The 27,164-nt window shown below is 37.8% G+C and overlaps 2 protein-coding genes across 2 annotated transcripts; one reads left to right on the top strand and one right to left on the bottom strand.

The window, feature by feature from the left end:
- Nucleotides 1-12,662: 12,662 nt before the first annotated feature.
- On the top strand, nucleotides 12,663-14,747 carry LOC140154299 (uncharacterized). The gene is made up of 3 exons (XM_072176876.1): nucleotides 12,663-12,929; nucleotides 13,496-13,797; nucleotides 14,490-14,747. The coding sequence occupies exons 1-3, from the start codon at nucleotides 12,767-12,769 to the stop codon at nucleotides 14,706-14,708; spliced, it is 684 nt and encodes a 227-aa protein (XP_072032977.1). The 5' UTR covers nucleotides 12,663-12,766; the 3' UTR covers nucleotides 14,709-14,747.
- A 1,593-nt stretch (nucleotides 14,748-16,340) lies between these two features.
- Nucleotides 16,341-26,008, bottom strand: LOC140155718 (nurim-like). The gene is made up of 5 exons (XM_072178652.1): nucleotides 25,740-26,008; nucleotides 18,741-18,907; nucleotides 18,221-18,391; nucleotides 17,557-17,682; nucleotides 16,341-17,011 (listed from the first exon to the last, which is right to left on the bottom strand). The coding sequence occupies exons 1-5, from the start codon at nucleotides 25,882-25,884 to the stop codon at nucleotides 16,856-16,858; spliced, it is 765 nt and encodes a 254-aa protein (XP_072034753.1). The 5' UTR covers nucleotides 25,885-26,008; the 3' UTR covers nucleotides 16,341-16,855.
- Between the last annotated feature and the right edge of the window lie 1,156 nt (nucleotides 26,009-27,164).

Genomic DNA, 27,164 nt, shown 5'->3' with positions numbered 1-27,164 from the left:
CCCACGGATCATTAATGCTATCTACTGCTGATAGCAATGGTGATGAACTACCCACGGATCATTAATGCTATCTACTGCTAATAGCAATAGTGATGAAAGCTACGAGGGGCGGTCAAAAAGTTTGTAGAACAAGGTATCAGAGTTGCCAACATTGGAAATGCAGAAAATCTCTGCGAAGTGTAAAAACAGCTTAGGATGCGACCCTTGCGTGGGATCAGTAAGCTCCTGGATGATAGCTTTTTGAGACCCTTAAAATGCCTTTCCAAGGCTACTCAGCCTTTTTGGCAAAAGGACAGGACAGTGAGCGTATAATTGATTTTGTTTTGATTTTTAGCCAGATGGCTGTAAATGCAGAAGATTTAATATGTTTTCTACTGCTGATGGCAACAGTGTTGAACTACCCACGGATCATTAATGCTATCTACTGTTGATAGCAATAGTGATGAACTACCCAAGGATCATTAATGATATCTACTGCTGATAGCAATGGTAATGAACTACCCACGGATCACTAATGCTATCTACTGCTGATAGCAATGGTGATGAACTACCCACGGATCATTAATGCTATCTATTGCTGATAGCAATGGTGATGAACTACCCACGGATCATTAATGCTATCTACTGCTGATAGCAATGGTGATGAACTACCCACGGATCATTAATGCTATCTACTGCTGAGAGTAATGGTGATGAACTACCCGCGGATCATTAATGCTATCTACTGTTGATAGCAAAGGTGTTGAACTACCCACGGATCATTAATGCTATCAACTGCTGATAGCAATGGTGCAGTGATGAACTACCCACGGATCATTAATGCTATCTACTGCTGAGAGCAATGGTGATGAACTACCCGCGGATCATTAATGCTATCTACTGTTGATAGCAAAGGTGTTGAACTACCCACGGATCATTAATGCTATCAACTGCTGAGAGCAATGGTGATGAACTGCCCACGGATCATTAATGATATCTACTGCTGATAGCAATGGTGATGAACTACCCACGGATCATTAATGCTATCAATTGCTGATAGCAATGGTGATGAACTACCCACGGATCATTAATGCTATCTACTGCTGAGAGCAATGGTGATGAACTACCCACGGATCATTAATGCTATCTATTGCTGAGAGCAATGGTGATGAACTACCCAAGGATCATTAATGCTATCTACTGCTGATAGCAATGGTGATGAACTACCCAAGGATCATTAATGCTATCTACTGCGGATAGCAATGGTGATGAACTACCCACGGATCATTAATGCTATCTACTGCTGAGAGCAATGGTGATGAACTACCCACGGATCATTAATGATATCTACTGCTGAGAGCAATGGTGATGAACTACCCACGGGTCACTAATGCTATCTACTGCTGATAGCAATGGTGATGAACTACCCACGGATCATTAATGCTATCAACTGCTGATAGCAATGGTGATGAACTGCCCACGGATCATTAATGCTATCTACTGCTGAGAGCAATGGTGATGAACTACCCACGGATCATTAATGCTATCTACTGCTGATAGCAATGGTGATGAACTACCCAAGGATCATTAATGCTATCTACTGCTGATAGCAATGGTGATGAACTACCCACGGATCATTAATGTTATCTACTGCTGATAGCAATGGTGATGAACTACCCACGGATCATTAATGATATCTACTGCTGAGAGCAATGGTGATGAACTACCCACGGGTCACTAATGCTATCTACTGCTGATAGCAATGGTGATGAACTACCCACGGATCATTAATGCTATCAACTGCTGATAGCAATGGTGATGAACTGCCCACGGATCATTAATGCTATCTACTGCTGAGAGCAATGGTGATGAACTACCCACGGATCATTAATGCTATCTACTGCTGATAGCAATGGTGATGAACTACCCACGGATCATTAATGCTATCTATTGCTGATAGCAATGGTGATGAACTACCCACGGATCATTAATGCTATCTACTTCTAAGTAATAGCAATAGTGATGAAAGCTACGAGGGGCGGTCAAAAAGTTTGTAGAACAAGGTATCAGAGTTGCCAACATTGGAAATGCAGAAAATCTCTGCCAAGTGTAAAAACAGCTTAGGATGCGGCCCTTGCGTGGGATCAGTAAGATCCTGGATGATAGCTTTTTGAGACCCTTAAAATGCCTTTCCAAGGCTACTCAGCCTTTTTGGCAAAAGGACAGGACAGTGAGCGTATAATTGATTTTGTTTTGATTTTTTAGCCAGATGGCTGTAAATGCAGAAGATTTAATATGTTTTCACGGATCATTAATGCTATCTACTGCTGAGAGCAATGGTGATGAACTACCCGCGGATCATTAATGCTATCTACTGTTGATAGCAAAGGTGTTGAACTACCCACGGATCATTAATGCTATCAACTGCTGATAGCCATGGTGCAGTGATGAACTACCCACGGATCATTAATGCTATCAACTCCTGATAGCAATGGTGATGAACTACCCACGGATCATTAATGCTATCTACTGCTGATAGCAATGGTGATGAACTACCCACGGATCATTAATGCTATCAACTGCTGATAGCAATGGTGATGAACTACCCACGGATCATTAATGCTATCTACTGCTGAGAGCAATGGTGATGAACTACCCACGGATCATTAATGCTATCAATTGCTGATAGCAATGGTGATGAACTACCCACGGATCATTAATGCTATCTACTGCTGAGAGCAATGGTGATGAACTACCCACGGATCATTAATGCTATCTATTGCTGAGAGCAATGGTGATGAACTACCCAAGGATCATTAATGCTATCTACTGCTGATAGCAATGGTGATGAACTACCCAAGGATCATTAATTGCAAGTTGGAAATGACATCATCAAACCATCAGGAACTGTGCGAAATCTGGGCATCATCTTTGATGATGTAATGTCTATGGCTCCGCAAATAGCATCTCTTTCCAGTTCTGTTTCATACCATTTGCGTAACATCACTCGCATCAGACGTTTCTTGGATTTTGACACCTGCAGTAGTATTGTAAGATCACTTATTCTATCCAGACTGGATTACGGAAATGCTCTTTTGCTGGGAGCAAACACAACCCATATCGACAGACTTCAGCGCCTTCAAAATTGGGGTGCAAAACTAATTTTTTCTGCATCAAAATTCGATCACGCAACTCCGTTTTTAAACAACTCCACTGGCTGCCTGTGAAAGAGCGCATTAATTTCAAAGTACTTCTGTATGTGTTTAAATGCTTGAATGGACATGCTCCAGGTTATTTAGCTTCTTGTTTCACACTCTACCATCAATCGCGTACTGGACTTCGCTCTGCTTCAGATACAACACGGCTTACTATACATAAGTTCAATGCCAAATCTCTTCATTCTGCCGCAAATAAAGCTTTTTCTCTGGCTGCTCCTGGACTGTGGAACAATTTACCCATCACCATTCGTACTGCAAACTCATTACCAGTCTTCAAGAAATTATTGAAATCACATCTCTTCCCAAAAAGTTGACTGTTTTTATTGCTCACTTTGTTTTGTTATATTGTATTCATGCTTTGAATTTGTTTATGCGCTGTGGTCTAGATGTAACGGCGCTTTATAAAAGAATTGTGTATGTATGTATATGTATGTATAATGCTATCTACTGCGGATAGCAATGGTGATGAACTACCCACGGATCATTAATGCTATCTACTGCTGAGAGCAATGGTGATGAACTACCCACGGATCAGTAATGATATCTACTGCTGAGAGCAATGGTGATGAACTACCCACGGGTCACTAATGCTATCTACTGCTGATAGCAATGGTGATGAACTACCCACGGATCATTAATGCTATCAACTGCTGATAGCAATGGTGATGAACTGCCCACGGATCATTAATGCTATCTACTGCTGAGAGCAATGGTGATGAACTACCCACGGATCATTAATGCTATCTACTGCTGATAGCAATGGTGATGAACTACCCAAGGATCATTAATGCTATCTACTGCTGATAGCAATGGTGATGAACTACCCACGGATCATTAATGTTGTCTACTGCTGATAGCAATGGTGATGAACTACCCACGGATCATTAATGATATCTACTGCTGAGAGCAATGGTGATGAACTACCCACGGGTCACTAATGCTATCTACTGCTGATAGCAATGGTGATGAACTACCCACGGATCATTAATGCTATCAACTGCTGATAGCAATGGTGATGAACTGCCCACGGATCATTAATGCTATCTACTGCTGAGAGCAATGGTGATGAACTACCCACGGATCATTAATGCTATCTACTGCTGATAGCAATGGTGATGAACTACCCACGGATCATTAATGCTATCTATTGCTGATAGCAATGGTGATGAACTACCCACGGATCATTAATGCTATCTACTTCTAAGTAATAGCAATAGTGATGAAAGCTACGAGGGGCGGTCAAAAAGTTTGTAGAACAGGGTATCAGAGTTGCCAACATTGGAAATGCAGAAAATCTCTGCCAAGTGTAAAAACAGCTTAGGATGCGGCCCTTGCGTGGGATCAGTAAGATACTGGATGATAGCTTTTTGAGACCCTTAAAATGCCTTTCCAAGGCTACTCAGCCTTTTTGGCAAAAGGACAGGACAGTGAGCGTATAATTGATTTTGTTTTGATTTTTTAGCCAGATGGCTGTAAATGCAGAAGATTTAATATGTTTTCTACTGCTGATGGCAACAGTGTTGAACTACCCACGGATCATTAATGCTATCTACTGCTGATAGCAATAGTGATGAACTACCCAAGGATCATTAATGATATCTACTGCTGATAGCAATGGTGTTGAACTACCCACGGATCACTAATGTTATCTACTGCTGATAGCAATGGTGATGAACTACCCACGGATCATCAATGCTATCTACTGCTGATAGCAATGGTGATGAACTACCCACGGATCATTAATGCTATCAACTGCTGATAGCAATGGTGCAGTGATGAACTACCCACGGATCATTAATGCTATCAACTCCTGATAGCAATGGTGATGAACTACCCACGGATCATTAATGCTATCAACTCCTGATAGCAATGGTGATGAACTACCCACGGATCATTAATGCTATCTACTGCTGATAGCAATGGTGATGAACTACCCACGGATCATTAATGCTATCTACTGTGGGTAGCAATGGTGATGAACTACCCACGGATCATTAATGTTATCTACTGCTGATAGCAATGGTGATGAACTACCCACGGATCATTAATGTTATCTACTGCTGATTGCAATGGTGATGAACTACCCACGGATCATTAATGATATCTACTGCTGATAGCAATGGTGATGAACTACCCACGGATCATTAATGCTATCTACTGCTGATAGCAATGGTGATGAACTACCCACGGATCATTAATGCTATCTACTGTGGGTAGCAATGGTGATGAACTACCCACGGATCATTAATGCTATCAACTCCTGATAGCAATGGTGATGAACTACCCACGGATCATTAATGCTATCTACTGCTGATAGCAATGGTGATGAACTACCCACGGATCATTAATGCTATCTACTGTGGGTAGCAATGGTGATGAACTACCCACGGATCATTAATGTTATCTACTGCTGATAGCAATGGTGATGAACTACCCACGGATCATTAATGTTATCTACTGCTGATTGCAATGGTGATGAACTACCCTCGGATCATTAATGATATCTACTGCTGATAGCAATGGTGATGAACTACACACGGATCATTAATGCTATCTACTGCTGATAGCAATGGTGATGAACTACCCACGGATCACTAATGTTATCTACTGCTGATAGCAATGGTGATGAACTACCCACGGATCATTAATGCTATCAACTGCTGATAGCAATGGTGATGAACTACCCACGGATCATTAATGCTATCTACTGCTGATAGCAATGGTGATGAACTACCCACGGATCATTAATGCTATCTACTGCTGATAGCAATGGTGATGAACTACCCACGGATCATTAATGCTATCTACTGCTGATAGCAATGGTGATGAACTACCCACGGATCATTAATGCTATCTACTGCTGATAGCAATGGTGATGAACTACCCACGGATCATTAATGCTATCTACTGCGGATAGCAATGGTGACGAACTACCCACGGATCATTAATGTTATCTACTGCTGATTGCAATGGTGATGAACTACCCACGGATCATTAATGCTATCTACTGCTGATAGCAATGGTGATGAACTACCCACGGATCATTAAAGTCATAATCTACGATCTTATAATATGAATTTGGTTAATTTTTTCAAACCTGATTTTTTGGCATATTTGTAATGTTTACACATGTCATAACTTGCACCTAAATGGAATCAGCCAAATTTGTTGTGTTTGTAGGTAAACAGAGCAAAGTTCGACATAAAGTCATAATTCAAAGAATTATGACTTTATGTCCTCCCATAGAACTGCGTGTTAAACGGTCAAAATAACAAGCAGTGTTTCTTTCACTTTACCTGGTTATTTCAGCTCAAAATGGACAGAAACCATTCCCGATAATTATTACTAGTATTATTTCAGCATTTAGGGTAAAAGATGACAACTTAAAAATCTGCGGAACATCAAACAATAAGCCTTTAATGCTATCTACTGCTAATAGCAATGGTGATGAACTACCCACGGATCATTAATGCTATCTACTGCTGATAGCAATGGTGATGAACTACCCACGGATCATTAATGCTATCTACTGCTGATAGCAATGGTGATGAACTACCCACGGATCATTAATGCTATCTACTGCTGATAGCAAAGGTGTTGAACTACCCACGGATCATTAATGCTATCTACTGCTGATAGCAATGGTGATGAACTACCCACGGATCATTAATGCTATCTACTGCTGATAGCAATGGTGATGAACTACCCACGGATCATTAATGCTGTATACTGCTGATAGCAATGGTGATGAACTACCCGCGGATCATTAATGCTATCTACTGTTGATAGCAATGGTGATGAACTACCCACGGATCATTAATGCTATCTATTGCTGATAGCAATGGTGATGAACTACCCACGGATCATTAATGCTATCTACTGCTGATAGCAATGGTGATGAACTACCCACGGATCATTAATGCTATCTACTGCTGAGAGCAATGGTGATGAACTACCCACGGATCATTAATGCTATCAACTGCTGATAGCAATGGTGCAGTGATGAACTACCCACGGATCATTAATGCTATCAACTCCTGATAGCAATGGTGATGAACTACCCACGGATCATTAATGCTATCTACTGCTGATAGCAATGGTGATGAACTACCCACGGATCATTAATGCTATCAACTGCTGATAGCAATGGTGATGAACTACCCACGGATCATTAATGCTATCTATTGCTGAGAGCAATGGTGATGAACTACCCACGGATCATTAATGCTATCTACTGCTGATAGCAATGGTGCAGTGATGAACTAACTACCCACGGATCATTAATGCTATCAACTGCTGATAGCAATGGTGATGAACTACCCACGGATCATTAATGCTATCTATTGCTGAGAGCAATGGTGATGAACTACCCACGGATCATTAATGCTATCTACTGCTGATAGCAATGGTGCAGTGATGAACTACCCACGGATCATTAATGCTATCAACTGCTGATAGCAATGGTGATGAACTACCCACGGATCATTAATGCTATCTATTGCTGATAGCAATGGTGATGAACTACCCACGGATCATTAATGCTATCTATTGCTGAGAGCAATGGTGATGAACTACCCACGGATCATTAATGCTATCTACTGCTGATAGCAATGGTGCAGTGATGAACTACCCACGGATCATTAATGCTATCAACTGCTGATAGCAATGGTGATGAACTACCCACGGATCATTAATGCTATCTATTGCTGATAGCAATGGTGATGAACTACCCACGGATCATTAATGCTATCTACTGCTAATAGCAATAGTGATGAAAGCTACGAGGGGCGGTCAAAAAGTTTGTAGGACAAGGTATCAGAGTTGCCAACATTGGAAATGCAGAAAATCTCTGCGAAGTGTAAAAACAGCTTAGGATGCGGCCCTTGCGTGGGATCAGTAAGCTCCTGGATGATAGCTTTTGAGACCCTTAAAATGCCTTTCAAGGCTACTCAGCCTTTTGGCAAAAGGACAGGACAGTGAGCGTATAATTGATTTTGTTTTGATTTTTAGCCAGATGGCTGTAAATGCAGATTTAATATGTTTTCTACTGCTGATGGCAACAGTGTTGAACTACCCACGGATCATTAATGCTATCTACTGCTGATAGCAATAGTGATGAACTACCCAAGGATCATTAATGATATCTACTGCTGATAGCAATGGTGATGAACTACCCACGGATCACTAATGTTATCTACTGCTGATAGCAATGGTGATGAACTACCCACGGATCATCAATGCTATCTACTGCTGATAGCAATGGTGATGAACTACCCACGGATCATTAATGCTATCAACTGCTGATAGCAATGTTGCAGTGATGAATTACCCACGGATCATTAATGCTATCAACTCCTGATAGCAATGGTGATGAACTACCCACGGATCATTAATGCTATCTACTGCTGATAGCAATGGTGATGAACTACCCACGGATCATTAATGCTATCTACTGCGGATAGCAATGGTGATGAACTACCCACGGATCATTAATGTTATCTACTGCTGATTGCAATGGTGATGAACTACCCACGGATCATTAATGCTATCTACTGCTGATAGCAATGGTGATGAACTACCCACGGATCATTAAAGTCATAATCTACGATCTTATAATATGAATTTGGTTAATTTTTTTCAAACCTGATTTTTTGGCATATTTGTAATGTTTACACATGTCATAACTTGCACCTAAATGGAATCAGCCAAATTTGTTGTGTTTGTAGGTAAACAGAGCAAAAGTTCGACATAAAGTCATAATTCAAAAGAATTATGACTTTATATCCTCCCATAGAACTGCGTGTTAAACGGTCAAAATAACAAGCAGTGTTTCTTTCACTTTACCTCGTTATTTCAGCTCAAAATGGACAGAAACCATTCCCGATAATTATTACTAGTATTATTTCAGCATTTTGAGTATATAATGACAAATTAAAAATTTGAAGGAAATCGTACATTAAGCCTTTAATGCTATCTACTGCTAATAGCAATGGTGATGAACTACCCACGGATCATTAATGCTATCTACTGCTGATAGCAATGGTGATGAACTACCCACGGATCATTAATGCTATCTACTGCTGATAGCAATGGTGATGAACTACCCACGGATCATTAATGCTATCTACTGCTGATAGCAATGGTGATGAACTACCCACGGATCATTAATGCTATCTACTGCTGATAGCAAAGGTGTTGAACTACCCACGGATCATTAATGCTATCTACTGCTGATAGCAATGGTGATGAACTACCCACGGATCATTAATGCTATCTACTGCTAATAAAAATAGTGATGAAAGCTACGAGGGGCGGTCAAAAAGTTTGTAGAACAAGGTATCAGAGTTGCCAACATTGGAAATGCAGAAAATCTCTGCGAAGTGTAAAAACAGCTTAGGATGCGGCCCTTGCGTGGGATCAGTAAGCTCCTGGATGATAGCTTTTTGAGACCCTTAAAATGCCTTTCCAAGGCTACTCAGCCTTTTTGGCAAAAGGACAGGACAGTGAGCGTATAATTGATTTTGTTTTGATTTTTTAGCCAGATGGCTGTAAATGCAGAAGATTTAATATGTTTTCTACTGCTGATGGCAACAGTGTTGAACTACCCACGGATCATTAATGCTATCTACTGCTGATAGCAATAGTGATGAACTACCCACGGATCATTAATGCTATCTACTGCTGATAGCAATGGTGATGAACTACCCACGGATCATTAATGCTATCTACTGCTGATAGCAAAGGTGTTGAACTACCCACGGATCATTAATGCTATCTACTGCTGATAGCAATGGTGATGAACTACCCACGGATCATTAATGCTATCTACTGCTGATAGCAATGGTGATGAACTACCCACGGATCATTAATGCTATCTACTGCTGATAGCAATGGTGATGAACTACCCACGGATCATTAATGCTATCAACTGCTGATAGCAATGGTGATGAACTACCCACGGATCATTAATGCTATCAACTCCTGATAGCAATGGTGCAGTGATGAACAACCCACGGATCATTAATGCTATCTACTGCTGATAGCAATGGTGATGAACTACCCTCGGATCATTAATGCTATCTACTGCTGATAGCAATGGTGATGAACTACCCACGGATCATTAATGCTATCTACTGCTGATAGCAAAGGTGTTGAACTACCCACGGATCATTAATGCTATCTACTGCTGATAGCAATGGTGACGAACTACCCACGGATCATTAATGCTATCTACTGCTGATAGCAATGGTGATGAACTACCCACGGATCATTAATGCTATCTACTGCTGATAGCAATGGTGATGAACTACCCACGGATCATTAATGCTATCTATATACTGCTGATAGCAATGGTGATGAACTACCCACGGATCATTAATGCTATCTATATACTGCTGATAGCAATGGTGATGAACTACCCACGGATCATTAATGCTATCAACTCCTGATAGCAATGGTGATGAACTACCCACGGATCATTAATACTATCTACTGCTGATAGCAATAGTGATGAATTAACTATGGATCATTAATGCTATCTACTGATGATAGCAACATTAACGAACTAAACACCACACAAAAAAGAAAGTTCACACCAGTGGGGTAGATTTCTTTTGACACTGGGGGGGGGGGGGGGATATCATTAATGTTATCTACTGCTGATAGCAATGGTGATGAACTACCCACGGATCATTAATGCTATCTACTGCTGATAGCAATGGTGATGAACTACCCACGGATCATTAAAGTCATAATGTACGATCTTATAATATGAATTTGGTTAATTTTTTTCAAACCTGATTTTTTGGCATATTTGTAATGTTTACACATGTCATAACTTGCACCTAAATGGAATCAGCCAAATTTGTTGTGTTTGTAGGTAAACAGAGCAAAGTTCGACATAAAGTCATAATTCAAAGAATTATGACTTTATGTCCTCCCATAGAACTGCGTGTTAAACGGTCAAAATAACAAGCAGTGTTTCTTTCACTTTACGTCGTTATTTCAGCTCAAAATGGACAGAAATCATTCCCGATAATTATTACTAGTATTATTTCAGCATTTTGAGTATATAATGACAAATTTAAAATTGGAAGGAAATCGTACATTAAGCCTTTAATGCTATCTACTGCTAATAGCAATGGTGATGAACTACCCACGGATCATTAATGCTATCTACTGCTGATAGCAATGGTGATGAACTACCCACGGATCATTAATGCTATATACTGCTGATAGCAATGGTGCATGAACTACCCACGGATCATTAATGCTATCTACTGCTAATAGCAATAGTGATGAAAGCTACGAGGGGCGGTCAAAAAGTTTGTAGAACAAGGTATCAGAGTTGCCAACATTGGAAATGCAGAAAATCTCTGCGAAGTGTAAAAACAGCTTAGGATGCGGCCCTTGCGTGGGATCAGTAAGCTCCTGGATGATAGCTTTTGAGACCCTTAAAATGCCTTTCCAAGGCTACTCAACCTTTTTTTTGTAAAAGGACAGGACAGTGAGCGTATAATTGATTTTGTTTTGATTTTTTAGCCAGATGGCTGTAAATACAGAAGATTTAATATGTTTTCTACTGCTGATGGCAACAGTGTTGAACTACCCACGGATCATTAGTGCTATCTCCTGATTATCGATAGCAATAGTGATGAATTAACTATGGATCATTAATGCTATCTACTGATGATAGCAACATTAACGAACTAATCACCACACAAAAAAGAAAGTTCACACCAGTGGCGTAGATTTCTTTTGATACTGGGGGGATGGGGTTGGAAACAAATCTTGGAAGTATAGTGAATGATGCAGCACCTTTTGGCGACAGATTAAGTCCATGGTGCACAAATTTTGCTATTTTGAAGCTAAATGATGAAATATGGTGCAAAAGTGGAATAAATGCGCGCGAAAATTTGCATTTTTGGGGCTAAAATGGGCAAATATGAGGTTAATTTGGTCAGAAACCCATATTCAGGCATCAACATTGGGGGATGATTGTATGGAGCATCCCCCCCTGGCAAAATATTGGGGGGGGATAAATCACCCCATCCCCCGGGATCTATTATCTACACCTATGGTTCACACTAATTTCAAGTGGTCGTAATTTACATTGATATTTTCAGTGAAGTTTTGTTCTGTCTGACTCGACTGTATATGGAAACTGGGGTCAAAGCCTAAGCTTGGGGAGAAGCACCCAAAACCTTATACTTGGCGAAATGTTTAGCATGAATAAGCATCATAATGCAGAACGCCAGATACATTTTGCTGCCGATACCAAGGCATTAAAATAATTCCCTTAAAAGGAACGGCTCCTACATACATTGGGACTGGTTGGATGAGTTTTAGGAAATATTTCTTTTTGAGACAATTGAAACTGAGGGCGTATGGCATTTTAAATATAATTGTACAGGTAATAATGGTAAGTATTGCATTAATGTTGTGCTTATAATGATATGGCTGAAGTGTGTCATTAAAAATAACGAATCTAGCCTACCAAATTATTAACTTTTTTACATTTTTCTTTTAATTAAAGATTGACCTCACCTGGTAGAGGAGGCGCAGTTCAGATGACTATTAATGATAACTTCGATGCATCACAAAGTAATGCAGGGCAACTTAATGCAACAATGACGATGGAATCCAACAAAGAACCAATGAAAAGATTTGAAAGCAGTAAACTAGAGGAACCAAAAAGATGGATGAAACGCTTTGCTGAGCCATGTAGTTCATGTACGTATTTGCTTTATTAGTATTAGTTATTTTCAATTCTTTTAATTAAAAACTACTGTATTTTTTGAGCCATTTACACATTGGACATTCATATTTGATCGCATCAGATGCAAGACCAGCGCTACCACTACGTTTCAGCTGTGACAAAATGTAAAAAGCAACGGGAATCTACTGATCCCTTTAAGGTCATAAGGGGCTGGAAATAGCTTGCCCTGGGTGGCAAACAAAATTGCAGCTTCTTCTCTGCTTATGCCGGCCCTGATCATATTTAGAAAAATTCAGTAAATTACTTTCAATTCATTTTGATGGGGTATGGGTTGGTGACGTAAATCCCTCCTTTGCATTAGGACTTATGAGAACCAGAACCTGTAATGATGGGAATATCAAAATCGATATTTAGTGTTGACACCATAGCATGCGAAACTTACAGCACCTTCAATATCAAAGTAGCCAAATTCATGTCAATAATAAATCTTGATACTTTCAAATGTTGAAAAGAAAAGAAGGGGTAGCTTATTTCTAGCAACTCCACAGGTACGTTGTGTTGCCATTTGCCTTTTGTACAGATACAAGAGAATCATCAGAAGCTACTACCTCGACAGGGAAGTCAAGGAAAGAAATACACAACCACGACAACAGTCAAGCACAATTAGGTGTGTTATATAAAGGCAAACTACCTGAACACGGCAAAAATCTTTCTTCAAATCCACGCAACTCCAAGAAACACCAAAGGTCGTATCCATCAAAAGACGAGCAGGAACTTGCAAATTTGATGAACTCTGCATCCAGTTCTGCATCACTCCAGTATTCACATCAATTGAGAAAAGCACTCAGCGACCACATAGAAGCATATGAAATCGTTGATCAGGTAATTTTGTAGCTAAAACTGGAGGGGAGGGGCACTTTTAGAAATAAAGGTTCAATATCGAACTTTTTGGTTGTCAACATGGAACCCCTATAGGACTTGAAAATGGTTTTATCAACAAGCTCTTTGAAGAATTGCACTGTATTATCAATTTTTGCAGAATTTTAGTTATCTTTTTCTTCTTTTTTTTGTAAATGAACTTTCATAATTCTTGGACAAAAATTTCTACATTATTATGAGGGGTTCTTTAAAGAATTAAAAGATCTGTAACACCTGAAATGGTCCTTTAGAGACCCAGAAATTGTTCTTTCGAGCTCAAAGAACCCGTGCAAAAAGTTACTTAATAATGTAAACTTTATACTGTAATTTTGTCCTGAAGCATTTGTGACAAGATATGAAAATGTGCTCAGTAATAACATGCAGATATAATAAATTGACACAACCACACACCATCGGATCCTATCATACGCTGTAATCAAAATTAGAAAAGCTTGAAATTTTAATTTTTTTCTGTACTGTCTTTTCAAGACCAGACGACAATCTAATTCAGTATTTTTTCTCGATACTGTATTGTGTTTCACTTATACATATTTCACATTCTTAATTTCTTTGTCATCTTAAATGGGCTTACTAAGTGAGTAAAGATTAACAATAATATTGTTGATGCCTATTATCTTGTGTCAATTTTTTCCAAGAGCGTTGATTTGGAAAAGAAACTATCAGCAGAAATATGCAAGGAAAAAGAAATCAACCAAAGCCTGAGACAGTTTAAAGTTGGAAGTGAAGCCAGGAAATCAGAGAGGAGATTATCCATAGCAACAAATCGTACCTCTCTTCACGTCATACCTGAGCATAATGATGAACCTGCAAATCCTGAAATCTACCAGTATTCAGACACAAATCTGTACTTTTAAGTAAAATACTGTCTTCTTTTTGTTTCCAAATAAAGACCTAAATGAAGAAACTAATGAAAGCGGAGTGTTTTAATATTTTTAAAGGGAACATGTTTTGTTTGAAACATATAATAGGGGACTTGAATGAAATAGCCCCTTGGTTCCACCTGTTTCAAAATGTGTTGTTTGTGTTGTTCTTTGAAGAGAATTTTAAGTCACATTTTCTTCACATAGGCCTAAAAATTATTGTTTGATTGGCATAACATAAAAAAAAAATTAGGGTAGGTCGGTCGAGATTTTTTTGGACTTTTTAAGCTGTAAATTTTGTTTGATAAAGGCTTTGGAACCTTTTTTCTTTCTTTTTTTAAATTAATTAATTTAAATTTATTCTTTTTTAATTTTACTATTTTTTTGCAAGAAAATAAAGAAGAAAAGGTCAGGGTCGGGCGGGCCAACTTTTAGGGTCGGTCGGGTTACACCAGTCAAACAATTGTTTAGGCCTTATTTCAAGTGTAGGGTAGCCTACAGTTGCTACACCAAATGGGTAGGAGGGGAAAAGAGATAAAAAGAAAGAAAAAATATAATAGTAAGAAAAAACACAGCAATTCAAAGCAATGGAAGATAAGCAGTAGTTCCCGCTTCCGATGTATTATTTCAACTATGCCAACAAAGTAGGCAAATGCTCGAAATATAGCACAACTTTTTTCTCTCTCCCTCCCCTCTCTCTCTCCTTTGGAATGGACAAGCACAAAATATCTTATATAATAAGTGTAGCACAACTTTTTTTTCTCCCCCCCCCCTCTCTCTCTCTCTTGCTATCTTTGGATTGGACAAGCACAAAATATCTTATATAATAAAATTAAATAACCCTACAGTGCTCAGGCATTGTTCTCCAAAATAATAAAATAAATGACACTATGACTAATATTAATGCTTATAACATACATTTATTTCAGACATTTATTTGTTTTTGGCAATATATCATATATTTCAGTATATTGAATACTACTTTTAAACTACAATACTATAAATATCATCTGGTACACCACAAAAAGGAGTTGCATAATCAATTAAAGACAACATGTCTTTAAGGAACAAAATCTAACAAATTGCATTGTCTGTCTATAGCCACACAATATCAGTGTAGTACATGTATCTTGTTATTCTGTGACTAAGCTGTCTGGCAATGCAGACATTTATAAAACAAGGGATCAGCATCACTCCCTGTATTTACCTACATAATTTAAAAAAATATTTATTTACATTACAATGGTCAATCCTAGTGCTGCAAGATAAATGGCATGCAATCCATGTAAAATAACATAAGTTACGTCTGCTACCTATAACCCTGTTTCTTCCATAGATGTTTACAACAAAGTCGGGTATAATACATTTATAGCGTTCATTCATAAAATGGGTAAAAACAGAATACGTTCTCGTAGTTCTTTCAACATCCTACAACTTACTCCTAATGAACAAACATTTCATGAGATTGAACCTTTGAAGAGTTAGCTTAAAAATTAAAGATGGGGTAATACTTCCTACAACATCTAGCAATGTAACAATGTATGAAGTTCTCCCATGAAGTCTTGGAAATTCTCATTCAAGCTTGGCAGTTGGGCTATTAAACACTTTTAAGCAGCTTAAAAGCTGCTACTGGCCTAAAAATACAGAAATCGTGAGTTTTGATCACTCACATTGATTACAATAATCAACCCAGCATATGGGCGAGTAGTTTTTGAAATTTGTACCCACAAAACATAAATTACCAGTCACTGTGTTGCGGGTGTTGAGGCACAGCCCTGATTGCTCTATTCCAGTTGAAATCCACACCCCCTATGGAAGACAGGACCTTAATCTCCCACATAAGGAGTATGAATTTCAAATAGGATTATTTGAATGAGTGATTTCATTTGGAATCTACATCCGCTTTTGTGGGAGATTAAGACCATGTCTTCCGTAGGGGGTGTGTGGATTTCAATTGGAATAGCCTACTATGACAGTCTCTTTGCTCTTCTGTGTCTCAAACCATTGGAACTTACTCCTTTTCATTTTTTCTTCTTGTGTTGTTGTTGAAATTTACTTCTTAATCTAGTCTTCTTCTTAATCTAACTATTGGTGGAACATTGCAAATGATAAGATGGTCTAATTTCATAGTCAACAGAAAATCATTCATGCCAGTATGAATATTGTGTTCGCAGATGAACTTCTTTTTGCTGTGATTGTGATTGCAAGTATTCATAGTCCTGTGTGTCCAAATTATGTCCCAGACATGTGTACAATGATAGAAAAATAGCAAGTAACAGCCTATCCAATGTCATCACCTGAAACAGTTTAAAAGTACATAAAATAACCGTAATAGTAGTACTCCAATATTTGGTGCATATCATTGGCAGATGACTGGAATACCAACAATATAATAATGACAGTGAGAAAAGGTGGTCACAAAACGCATTCCCCCTGCTCCAAACAAAATCACAGTGAGCATGATCTCAGATAATATTTTCCAGAAAATCACAAAATTGTACCTAAACAGATAAAACCTTTCCATGATATTAACAGTGAAACACATTCATGCAGATTCTGATATTATTAGTGAATTTTGAGTGACATTCTGTATTATATTATTTGTAATTTTAAAAAACTTGGAACACATCTGAGGAAGCCAGACATCACATACAGGAATATACCACTCACAATTCTCAGATATTGTAAATGATAGAATAGTTGAGTATTAATCATCATAACAATAATGGTTATTTATTTCCATTCATCTCTACTTTATCTCTCCTCTGTGCAACTGACCTTGATTTTCAAAATATATTTTGATGACATAAATTAGGTAGTAAAGAGAAAAGGAAATACTTACTGGAACAAACCATAAAACTAAGAGGAGACCCAATAATACTGGGTGTCTGAAATTATCAAACATTCTCCTGTTGGATGCTGACTTCATCTGCATTGGAGGAGGTGAGTTGGTCAAGAAATAGTAAATCTGCAATGAAATGGTGAGGGTTATTAGGACCTAGGTCTTTATTGGAAAAAACAATATACATGTATGTTGGTGATCAAATGTAAAGACCACTCCATATAGGATGCAAAATTGTATCATTCACTGTTTTATTTTGTATGGATATATTGTTATTGATATTAGTCAATTTCCTAACTGTTCAGAGTTACATTGTATGTGCCATGCGCTGATTGGGTCATCGAGTGCATGTAAGGGGGCGGAAACTTTGTCTTTTGTTTTCTTCTACGCGCTCAATGATCACCATCAAATACCTAGAACAAAATTAGGATTTTAGTGATAGGATAGGAATCCATAATGGCTTCCTATCTGGACAACTGGATCATTCATCTAGGTCAACTGTGCACATAAAGCCTGGATGCGATAATACTCACAAATTGAGGCACAACGCGTATAGGAAGGAAAATACCATGAAAGTGTAGTCAAATGTATTATGAAATGTGCTGAAAGATACCTAGGATTAACTTTAGTTTTTAATAAAGTACTACTTGATATTTGATCATACCTGTTTTACTCCAATTAATTCCCCATAATCAATAACAAGAATAACACCAAACATCATCAACCATGCTATTATGTGTACTAGGCTGAGAATCAACCATAAGATATTTCGTCTTTGATCAAATGCCCAAACTGGATGGTCTGTGTAAAGAGGTAACCAGTAGTACATCACCACCTATAAGAAATGTTTGAAATTAATGAAATAATAGTACAAAACTGGTTAACAACTAATACAAACTCCTGAGAAGTACTTCAGGAACTCTCAAACTAGGACAGTCAAATTGAACCTTATATCCCTGGTCCTCAAGGAAGAACAGATGATTAATTGTGTTTTCCAACTGATTGAGTGTCCCAGGTTAAAGAAGAAATAAAACAAACAAACAAACAAAAATATGGGGATTTCTGTGGGATGCTAAAAAGTGTGGTCTTATGGTGACAATTGTAAAAATTTGTGTTTGTTTCTTGCAAAATTATTTAGTCCAATACAACGTATACATTAATTATCATTGATAAACCAGTCTCACCTGCAGTACTGCACATGTAGCTATAACATAAATGGAACGTTGTAATACGTCCAATTTGCACATGGTGAAGAAATGCTTGCAATAGTCGGAGGCCATTAATGAATGCTGAATAACAAATACCAGTATCAGCAAAAGATTGTGTAGTATAATTGTCTTTTCAATGTCATCTAAGAGTAAAAAAAAAAAAAATGAAAAAGAACCAAACAAAATAAAAATAAAAACAAAATACAAATAAACAACATTTTTCAGAAATTTTATCAACTAGACCAAAATTTCCCTCCATTTTTAAACCTAGAATTTCCTCTATTTTTTCATACAGAAATTTCCCAGGAATCAGGTTCCCAAATTCTCCCATTGTGGCCTGAACACCATCCGCGATAATCAACTTTTGAAAAGCACCCTAAACAAGGATGGTAACACGGGCCTGTTTTCACACCCTGAACAGGGATTTTATTCCTTGCATCAGATTTTATACCCTAAATTTCATTTCCGCGTATTAGTAAATTGCAATTTTGCTACCCTTTTTTCTAATTTTTCATGTTTTTGACACCCTAAACACGATACGTGCGTATCGTGTCTACCTACCTAAAAACTACCCTTTTACACGCTTTTCATTATCGCGGATGGTGTACAGGCCACAATGGGAGTGACCCCCGGAACTTGCAAAAGGGTATCATAATTATGTGATAAAAGATTGTGAACTTCTCCCTGGTGTTTTCTAATTCTGGCTAAAAATTGTGTCTAATTTTTATTTACATTGTCATTAAAGTTCTGATTGCCACACAGTCACAGTAACTGGCACAGATATCAAAATAAAATATGGGACCAGATTTTGTTTGAATGTTTTATGGGTCAAAAATGCGGTACTTGTTAAGGCCTTAAATTAGGGAATTTGTTTTTGGAACTGTGCAATAATCTGTCTCTGTTGCTTGCCCCTTCTCCCTCTTTTTGCACACAAGAGTGGGGGTGGCACACATAATTATAGTGCATACAGCCCTTTTCTTTACTACAGTTTCTGCCAGAGAAGAAGGAAGCTGTTTACATTTTGAGAGCTGGGGTTCCATCAATACTGATTGTCCGATTCAGTCGTCCGACAATCATAACAATCTGATTGGCTTATCACATCGAAAGGTTGGTTGGTGCAAACAAAGCTCCACGTACATGTCGCTCATTAACAGGGCGCTCATGCATTTCAATCTGAGCAAGGGACTGCCGTTTTTCTCTGAAATCGTGGAAACCGAGTGTATTTTTAGCTTGTTTACTTATTTGAGGGGGTGTATTTTCACAATTTCACTCCTACTATAATCAAAATCAAAATTCTTGGCCAAACTGGAACATGCGCGTTGCGTCCATGTAGTATACTAAGCGTGTACGCAGTGTAAGGCGTGTGTATATGGTCAATTCCAGCGAAAGCGGACAAAATCTCTCTATGTTAACTTTCCACTTTAAAATGTCATTAATAAAGGAAATCACGTTATTGATGGAGCATATCATGTCACGTCCAATGTGCTCTCTTTGTGCATATAGGCCTTTACTAGCAAGTCATACCAGGGGACAAGTTATGATAGCTTAAATGAATTGGCGTTACCCACTTAATTCAAAGATAAAGCACCATATGGTCATTTTCACGGTAAAGGGTGTAACTTTGGATTTTTAACATTTTGATCCGTAGTGTTCTAATAAAGACACAGAATTCCATGATATTTGGCCACATAAGTCATCTAGTTAGCAGCTACCTTGGGTAGCATAATCATCTTCGGGAGTTACTGCGTTCAGTTTTAGCAGGCTTAAATGTACCTAATATTGCCATTTTGAAAAACTATAAAAACAGTAACATTTTTGTAAAACCCTGTGTTTTCTTCAGTTAGTTCATGGATAATTTTTCTTATCCTGAAAGTATGGTCATATGTTCAGTAAACACTGCCACATTAGATTTAATTGTGAACAGCCCTGTATTTTTGAGAACCGGACTTCTAGATTTGTTGTTTCGAGGCTTCATTTTCCGTTAACAATTGTTAACAAACTTTGTGGGTATAGCTTTGGTTCATAATTCTTGGTTATTTCTTCACTTCTTCTTGATTCATAACAGTTGATATCTTAACTTGAAATGGGTAACAAAAATTAGTCGATTTGCAAGCTTTTAAAAATTTTATAAAATCTTGACTTCAAAGAGCAGATTTTCCGTTAACTTTTTTGAAAAATCAGAAACAAACTGTTCAGCAAGCTTGGGCAAATATAAATAAAAGAGCTCATCCAATCTATTTATCAAAATGTAGCAAAGTAGATCCTCAAGTCACTTGTTTTTAAATCGTGGAGATATATATCACCGTTTGAAAATGGGACCCAATACAAACTTTCCGTTAACAATTGAAGCCTCCGAAACAAATGAAGCCTCCGAAACAACAATAAGGTTAATTATCATCTATGCATATCTAAATTGGTGTGTTCCATATTGATATCTGCATTGTAATTGTTACATGATATGTGCAGAATGTCATAAATTCAAAAAAAAATTGATATTATGGTTAATGTTTGAAAAATATACTGATACCCAAGAAAGCTCGTTTCGGAGGCTTCACATGCAAATAACACCATACTTAACAAATGGGTGAAAAAATTACCATGTTATAAATCTACAATATCTACCGCATAGAATCATTGATTCAATACACACAAGAAAATAACAGCTTAGATGATCCCAACAGTGTTGTTTTCAAAAAAACTACTTCTGCAATGTTTAACCATTGTTAACATGAAGCCTCCGAAACAAAAAAAATGACTTGATGTGATAATTTAATTTTTGTCACAACTGAAATTCAATACTTAGAAGCAAAGCATGAACATTGGTAATTGTGATATTTTTAACCTATTTTTTCATGTCAACTTGTAGTAGTTAGCCAAATATTTAACTTTTATGATCACCTGTGTTGTTAACTGAAGCCTCCGAAACACAAATAGCTTGAAGTGCCAATTCTAAAAAATAACTCCAATTTCTGTGAAACTTGGCTGGGAGGTTCCTTTCATCAAGTAGTATTTGTACATGAAGTTAGACATTCAAATTATTTTAGGAACCCAATTAAAACTTAAAAAATATGTTTAAGGTTGGGAAATTTCCATTGCAAATGACCCTTGATGTTAAAAATTTTCAAAATTGCAATTACAAACATAGCAAACCATGGTATAAAATTTAACTTATAACTGTTGAGTTACTTTGGAATGGGATTTCACATGTATTCCAGCTTTCGTGTCATAATTTTCTGAGCTTATGTAAAATACATTTTTCTTAGATTTTAACCAAAATGTTATGGAAATGTCAATTTTTTATCAGAAATCAAAAGGTTTAAGCCTTGAAACATTATTTTACTGGAATTTAAGTTGCTTCTATGCATGATTACAGTAAACAGAAACATATAAAAGTGGTTTGAAATTTTGACCCAAAAAATCAAAAGTTACACCCTTTACCGTGAAAATGACCATATATGTCATTGAATGTCCTTCAATCAAAATGAAATTATTACCGTTAGAAAGACGTTTGCATGATCTCTCATCATATGTAAAACGATTGAATTCCACCAAAGTTTGTGGACTCTAGAGGCCATTAAGTCAATTTGGCTAATAATTTTGTTACCCGCGTATCAAAAATAAAATGATCGTTCTGAAAAATGTTAAGTGAATATGCCATTAATGACTATATCATGAAACGAAGTTTCGTTCTATAATTCTGAGGTCCAAGTGATTATTTTATGCAAATACGTTTTACCCATAAAATTCCATAAAATCAAATTTGACGTTACCCACGTATCAACTGTTACCCACGAGTCCAGCAAATATAATTGCCATAACTTAAATTAACATTTAATGACTTTGGATACTGAATTTAGTTTGACAAGCGCTTAAAATTGTAAATCGTAAAAATACGTTCACCGCTTTAAAAAAGAATCTACGACGGTTTAAACTTGTGTTACCCACGAATCCCGAATAGATGCTAACCTTGAAAAATAAGGAGATTGTTTATTTTAAGTTTAAATCAGCACATATTAACTTGTGTTACCCACGAATCCCGAATAGATGCTAACCTTGAAAAATAAGGAGATTGTTTATTTTAAGTTTAAATCAGCACATATTCAAGCCATGGGTATGCTATAATTTTGACAGTACTTACAGTTTATACACCTAAGAAACGCAAACCCCAAACGGTACTATAGTACTTATAGCTTTACCCACTTAATTCGGCGTTACCCACGAATCCAAGGATTTACTCAGTAAATTATATGTTTCTTATGCATCTTAACATTTTGAAAACATGCGAAATAGGTTCCAAAACAGTCCTGTTTAATAGCGTCCTCTTGAAGGTATACTGAAGCTGCATCATGAAGTTTTGATTGATTATCCTAAATTACCATTTTTGGGTAAATGCAATTGGTTAGAGAAACGGGAATCATTGAAACACAATGGAGGAATAACCGCATGGTGGTTTCCAACCTTCTGTAATATTTTCTATTTTGTCGCTACCAATACATACCTTCAAATATGTGTTACCCACGAACATTTTGGTTACCCACTTAATCCCTACTTAAATTATAGTTAACAATGTATTGATAGTGTTTTAGTTCATAGGAACTGTCAAACACGAGTTAATAGAATATTGCTGCATGAAAATATGGAATTATTTTACTAAAATAATAATATAAAACTGTTTGCTCTGTCTATTTGAATTTGGCAACTTCATTATTCTCAAAATTTTTATACCCAAAATGCCTTAATGATCCATTCTAAATATTCCATGTAGTCTGTATTTTGATTAAAATTCATTTTAGTGCCATTGCAGCCTGAATTATTGACATACGGAAAAGTATTTTTTATTTTTATTTAAAAAATTAATAGGAATTGCTATTTTCCAGACGCTGTTACCCACGAATCCATCCGAGATCCTCATCCTGCATTTAGATACAAAATCTAACTTTATATTTATATGAAGCATTTATTCTAATCTTTCAAATAATACAGTAATGTTAAATGACAGCCACTTTGGAAAGAGTTCAAGAATTGACACAATCTTAACTGTACACCTGGTTCTTTCTTAAAATGTGTAATAACCAAAATATTTCTGTATAGATATATGTAATAAAATTCTATTTTACGCTCAAAGTCTTCACCGATTTCTAGTGTATATGAGTCACACATAAAATATTGAAAGATATTAAAGAAAGTGAAATTTTATGGCGTACAACAGGTGAAAAATGCTTGAATTGTGGGTAACATGCATATGCGCATTTAACACTTTATTTGGTCTAGCAAGAAAAGTTATTTTTCAATCCGATGGCACTTCCACCTGATGATTCACTAGATATGATCGTCTCATTTGATAAGTCTAGAATTGAAAAGGAAAACATTTTCAAAATGGCCCCCAGAGAGAATTTTGGCCCGCTTTGGCTGGAATTGACCATATACTTTCTTCTGTACCGCGCTATATTCGTGTGTGTTTATCGCGGAGCACTCAGCCACTTACATGTAGCGTTCACAGTGTTCCAGTTTGGCCAAGAATTACTTAAGGTTGGTCTGAACCCTGGAAACCTTCGGGCCTCATAACTTCTAAATTGTTGGTCTAAAGTATATAAAAGTATACATATTTAGAATGGCAAAGACTTGATAAGTTCATCTGTGAGGTCAAATTTGGGCCAAAATGCCATTTATGGTCCAAAATCCCAAAAATAACGGTTTTTGGCCCACTTCTTTTTCGTGAAAACTAAAAAAAAAAATTCTTGGGCCAAATTTTGTTTTTTATTAATTTTTAAAAACTAGATCAAAATATCTACATGTAGGACCAGTTTTTCCATTTTTTTGAATTTTGACCAATTTCACCAAAAATATTTGAAATTTGGGCCAAAATCTGGCTTTTTTATGATTTTTTTGAAAAATCAGCATTTTTTGACCATTTTTGGTGCAAATTTCTCAAAGTTGGTCAAAATTTAAAAAAAATGAAAAAACGGGTCCTAGATATTTTGTTTTAAAATAATTTTAAAAAAATGTTGGCCCAAGAATTTTTTTGTTAGGATCCACGAAAAAGAAGTGGGCCAAAAACCGTTATTTTTGGGATTTTGGGCCAAAATTGCATTTTGGCCCAAATTTGACCTCACAGATGATCTCCAAATTTGACCTCACAAGTCTTTGGCATTGCCATTCTAAACTGCAAAAACTGTCCTACAATGCATTGCAAACTTCCAATGCCGATTGGGCTTATTCCAGGGTTCAGACCAACCTTAATTTGATTAGGATAGACTTTTTGCAAATTCTTGTCAATCATCAGGGCCGGATTTACCTTTTTGGAGGCCCTGGGCCGGGCCAAAATTTGGAGGCCCCAAACGCACCGTGAGGACCCGCGTGATGAAGGCATGTGCACTCAAGTGGCCAAGTTTTTAGATTTTACTAGGACATTTGTGCGCGAAAAATTATTAAGTTTAGACTATTTTAGCACAAGTTTTTTGGCCCAAAACATGGTGTTTTTCGGCTGCAATGGAAGATGCACACTGCACAGGGCAATTTTGGGGGCCCGGGCCCATCTGGCCCTCTAAATCCGGCCCTGTCAATCATGTCAATTGACAGAGGCCCACTGGCCCGCTGCAGGTATTATTGTCTGTACAACGGTCATTTGAAAGTAACATGATTAAGCTAAGGAGCGATCGTTATTTAGGGCAGGGGGGGAATGGGTAAATTTAGGGGGGAACACAAAATATTTTTGTGGTCTTGAGGGGGGAACCTGAAATTTTAGTTGAACCAGGAGGGGGATTGTTAAATTTTAAATGGAGAAAATTGGGAAAACAAGGGGAACGCGAAAAGTTTGAGCGGACGCGAGGGGGGAACGCGAAATTTTTTGTTGATATTTTTGCCAAAACACCCATCCCCCCCCTGCCGTAAATAACGATCGGTCCCTAGCAATATTTTTTTTAATTATACTAAATAGGTACGTAGGCTAGTATTAAGTAAATAACGTAAGCTTACCTGTTTCTAGTGTCCTATGTGTTGTTGTATAGGAAAATCCAGTGCCATACAGCCAAAGGGCAAACTGTAGGACAGTAGTAAAGCATATTGAAAAGCATAGCGCTGACACTAAAAACAGAAATGCACTCTTCAGCATATTGACCATTGTTAGGTATTTCGAAATGTCACGATTCGGTTCGAAAATTTGATAAAATATAGGTTTCTTTCAATCAATCAGGGCCGGTGCCACTTTCAGCTGCAGACGACCCTCGTATTGTGTTTACATCTAGACTGCGATACCAGTCGTTTATCCATTCGGATGTGAGCAAAAATAGTAGAGCAGAAAACACCATTTTTTGTTAGAATTGTGCTAAAGCACTAAAAATCAATAATGTTTGGCAAGCTATTCCAGTTATCAAAGACAGATCATATTGCAAGGCACATGCTCCCCAAAAGATATGAAAATTCAGAGTAAAATAGCCGAAAAACGGCTTGTGCCCCCATCAGGCCTGGTGCGTGGTGCAACCAATACCGGTACGGTAGGCCTATATGCCACTGACCACCGACAGGGAGGGCACCGTCTAGCCGAGGGCGCCGAGGGGGGATGGTTCCGTACCGAAACAAGGGCGAAGCCCAAGCAGTGCGGGCCAATAATCGCTTGCCCCCCCCCCCAGTTGCAAAAAATCACTTGCTCCCCCTCTCGGCCCGCCACTCTTTGCCCCCCTGCCCCTTTTACAGAGCTTTTTACACATGGCAAATTGTTGGGATCCAATGTGCAAACCTTTAATGGTCTAGAATGTTGCGAGCGCAGCGAGCAGGAAAATTCACATATTAAAGTTTTCCTAAGCCTTTTAAAGGCGCCCCATGCGCCTAAAAATCACTTGCCCCCCTCTCGGCTGGCCAAAAAATTCTTGTTTCCCCCCTCCCCTTTCGGCTCACCAAAAATTTCTTGCCCCCCCAATTTTACCCTCCCCCATAATTATTGCACAGCGGCAGCCCCTAATCAGTTTCGCAGTATAATGATTGTAGAATAACATGTTTTAGTAACAATTTTAGGATGGAACCAATCATTCAATCCCCACTTTTGACCTGTCAGAAAAGGGGGAAATCCAGGAAGTAAAAAAAATAATCAGGAGTTGACTAGATGTTAAACCGTGCCAAATAATTCCTTGTGTTTGGATCAAAAGTTTAAATCAAAATCGTGCCAAATGTTGCTTACCCTCTATTGGTGAAAATGGTCCCCCTGCCTCTGCCCCTGCCCCTACGCCAAATTTTAGGGAAACCCGAGGCTCTATTAAAATTTCAAACAATATATGATGTGAGTGTTGTGCAGAGGAAATTTTGCTAGTGCCCAAATTTCTTACCCCTCCCCATTATTTTTATTCCACCCGCCCTAGGCCCCTAGCCCATAGGCCTATAAATTGTCATTATGCGGCAGGTCTTTTT

This window comes from Amphiura filiformis, chromosome 6 (assembly GCF_039555335.1).
Source record: "Amphiura filiformis chromosome 6, Afil_fr2py, whole genome shotgun sequence".
NCBI lineage: Eukaryota > Metazoa > Echinodermata > Ophiuroidea > Amphilepidida > Amphiuridae > Amphiura > Amphiura filiformis.
Note: the sequence above shows the minus strand (reverse complement) of the source record. Positions and strands in the feature narration are given on the sequence as shown.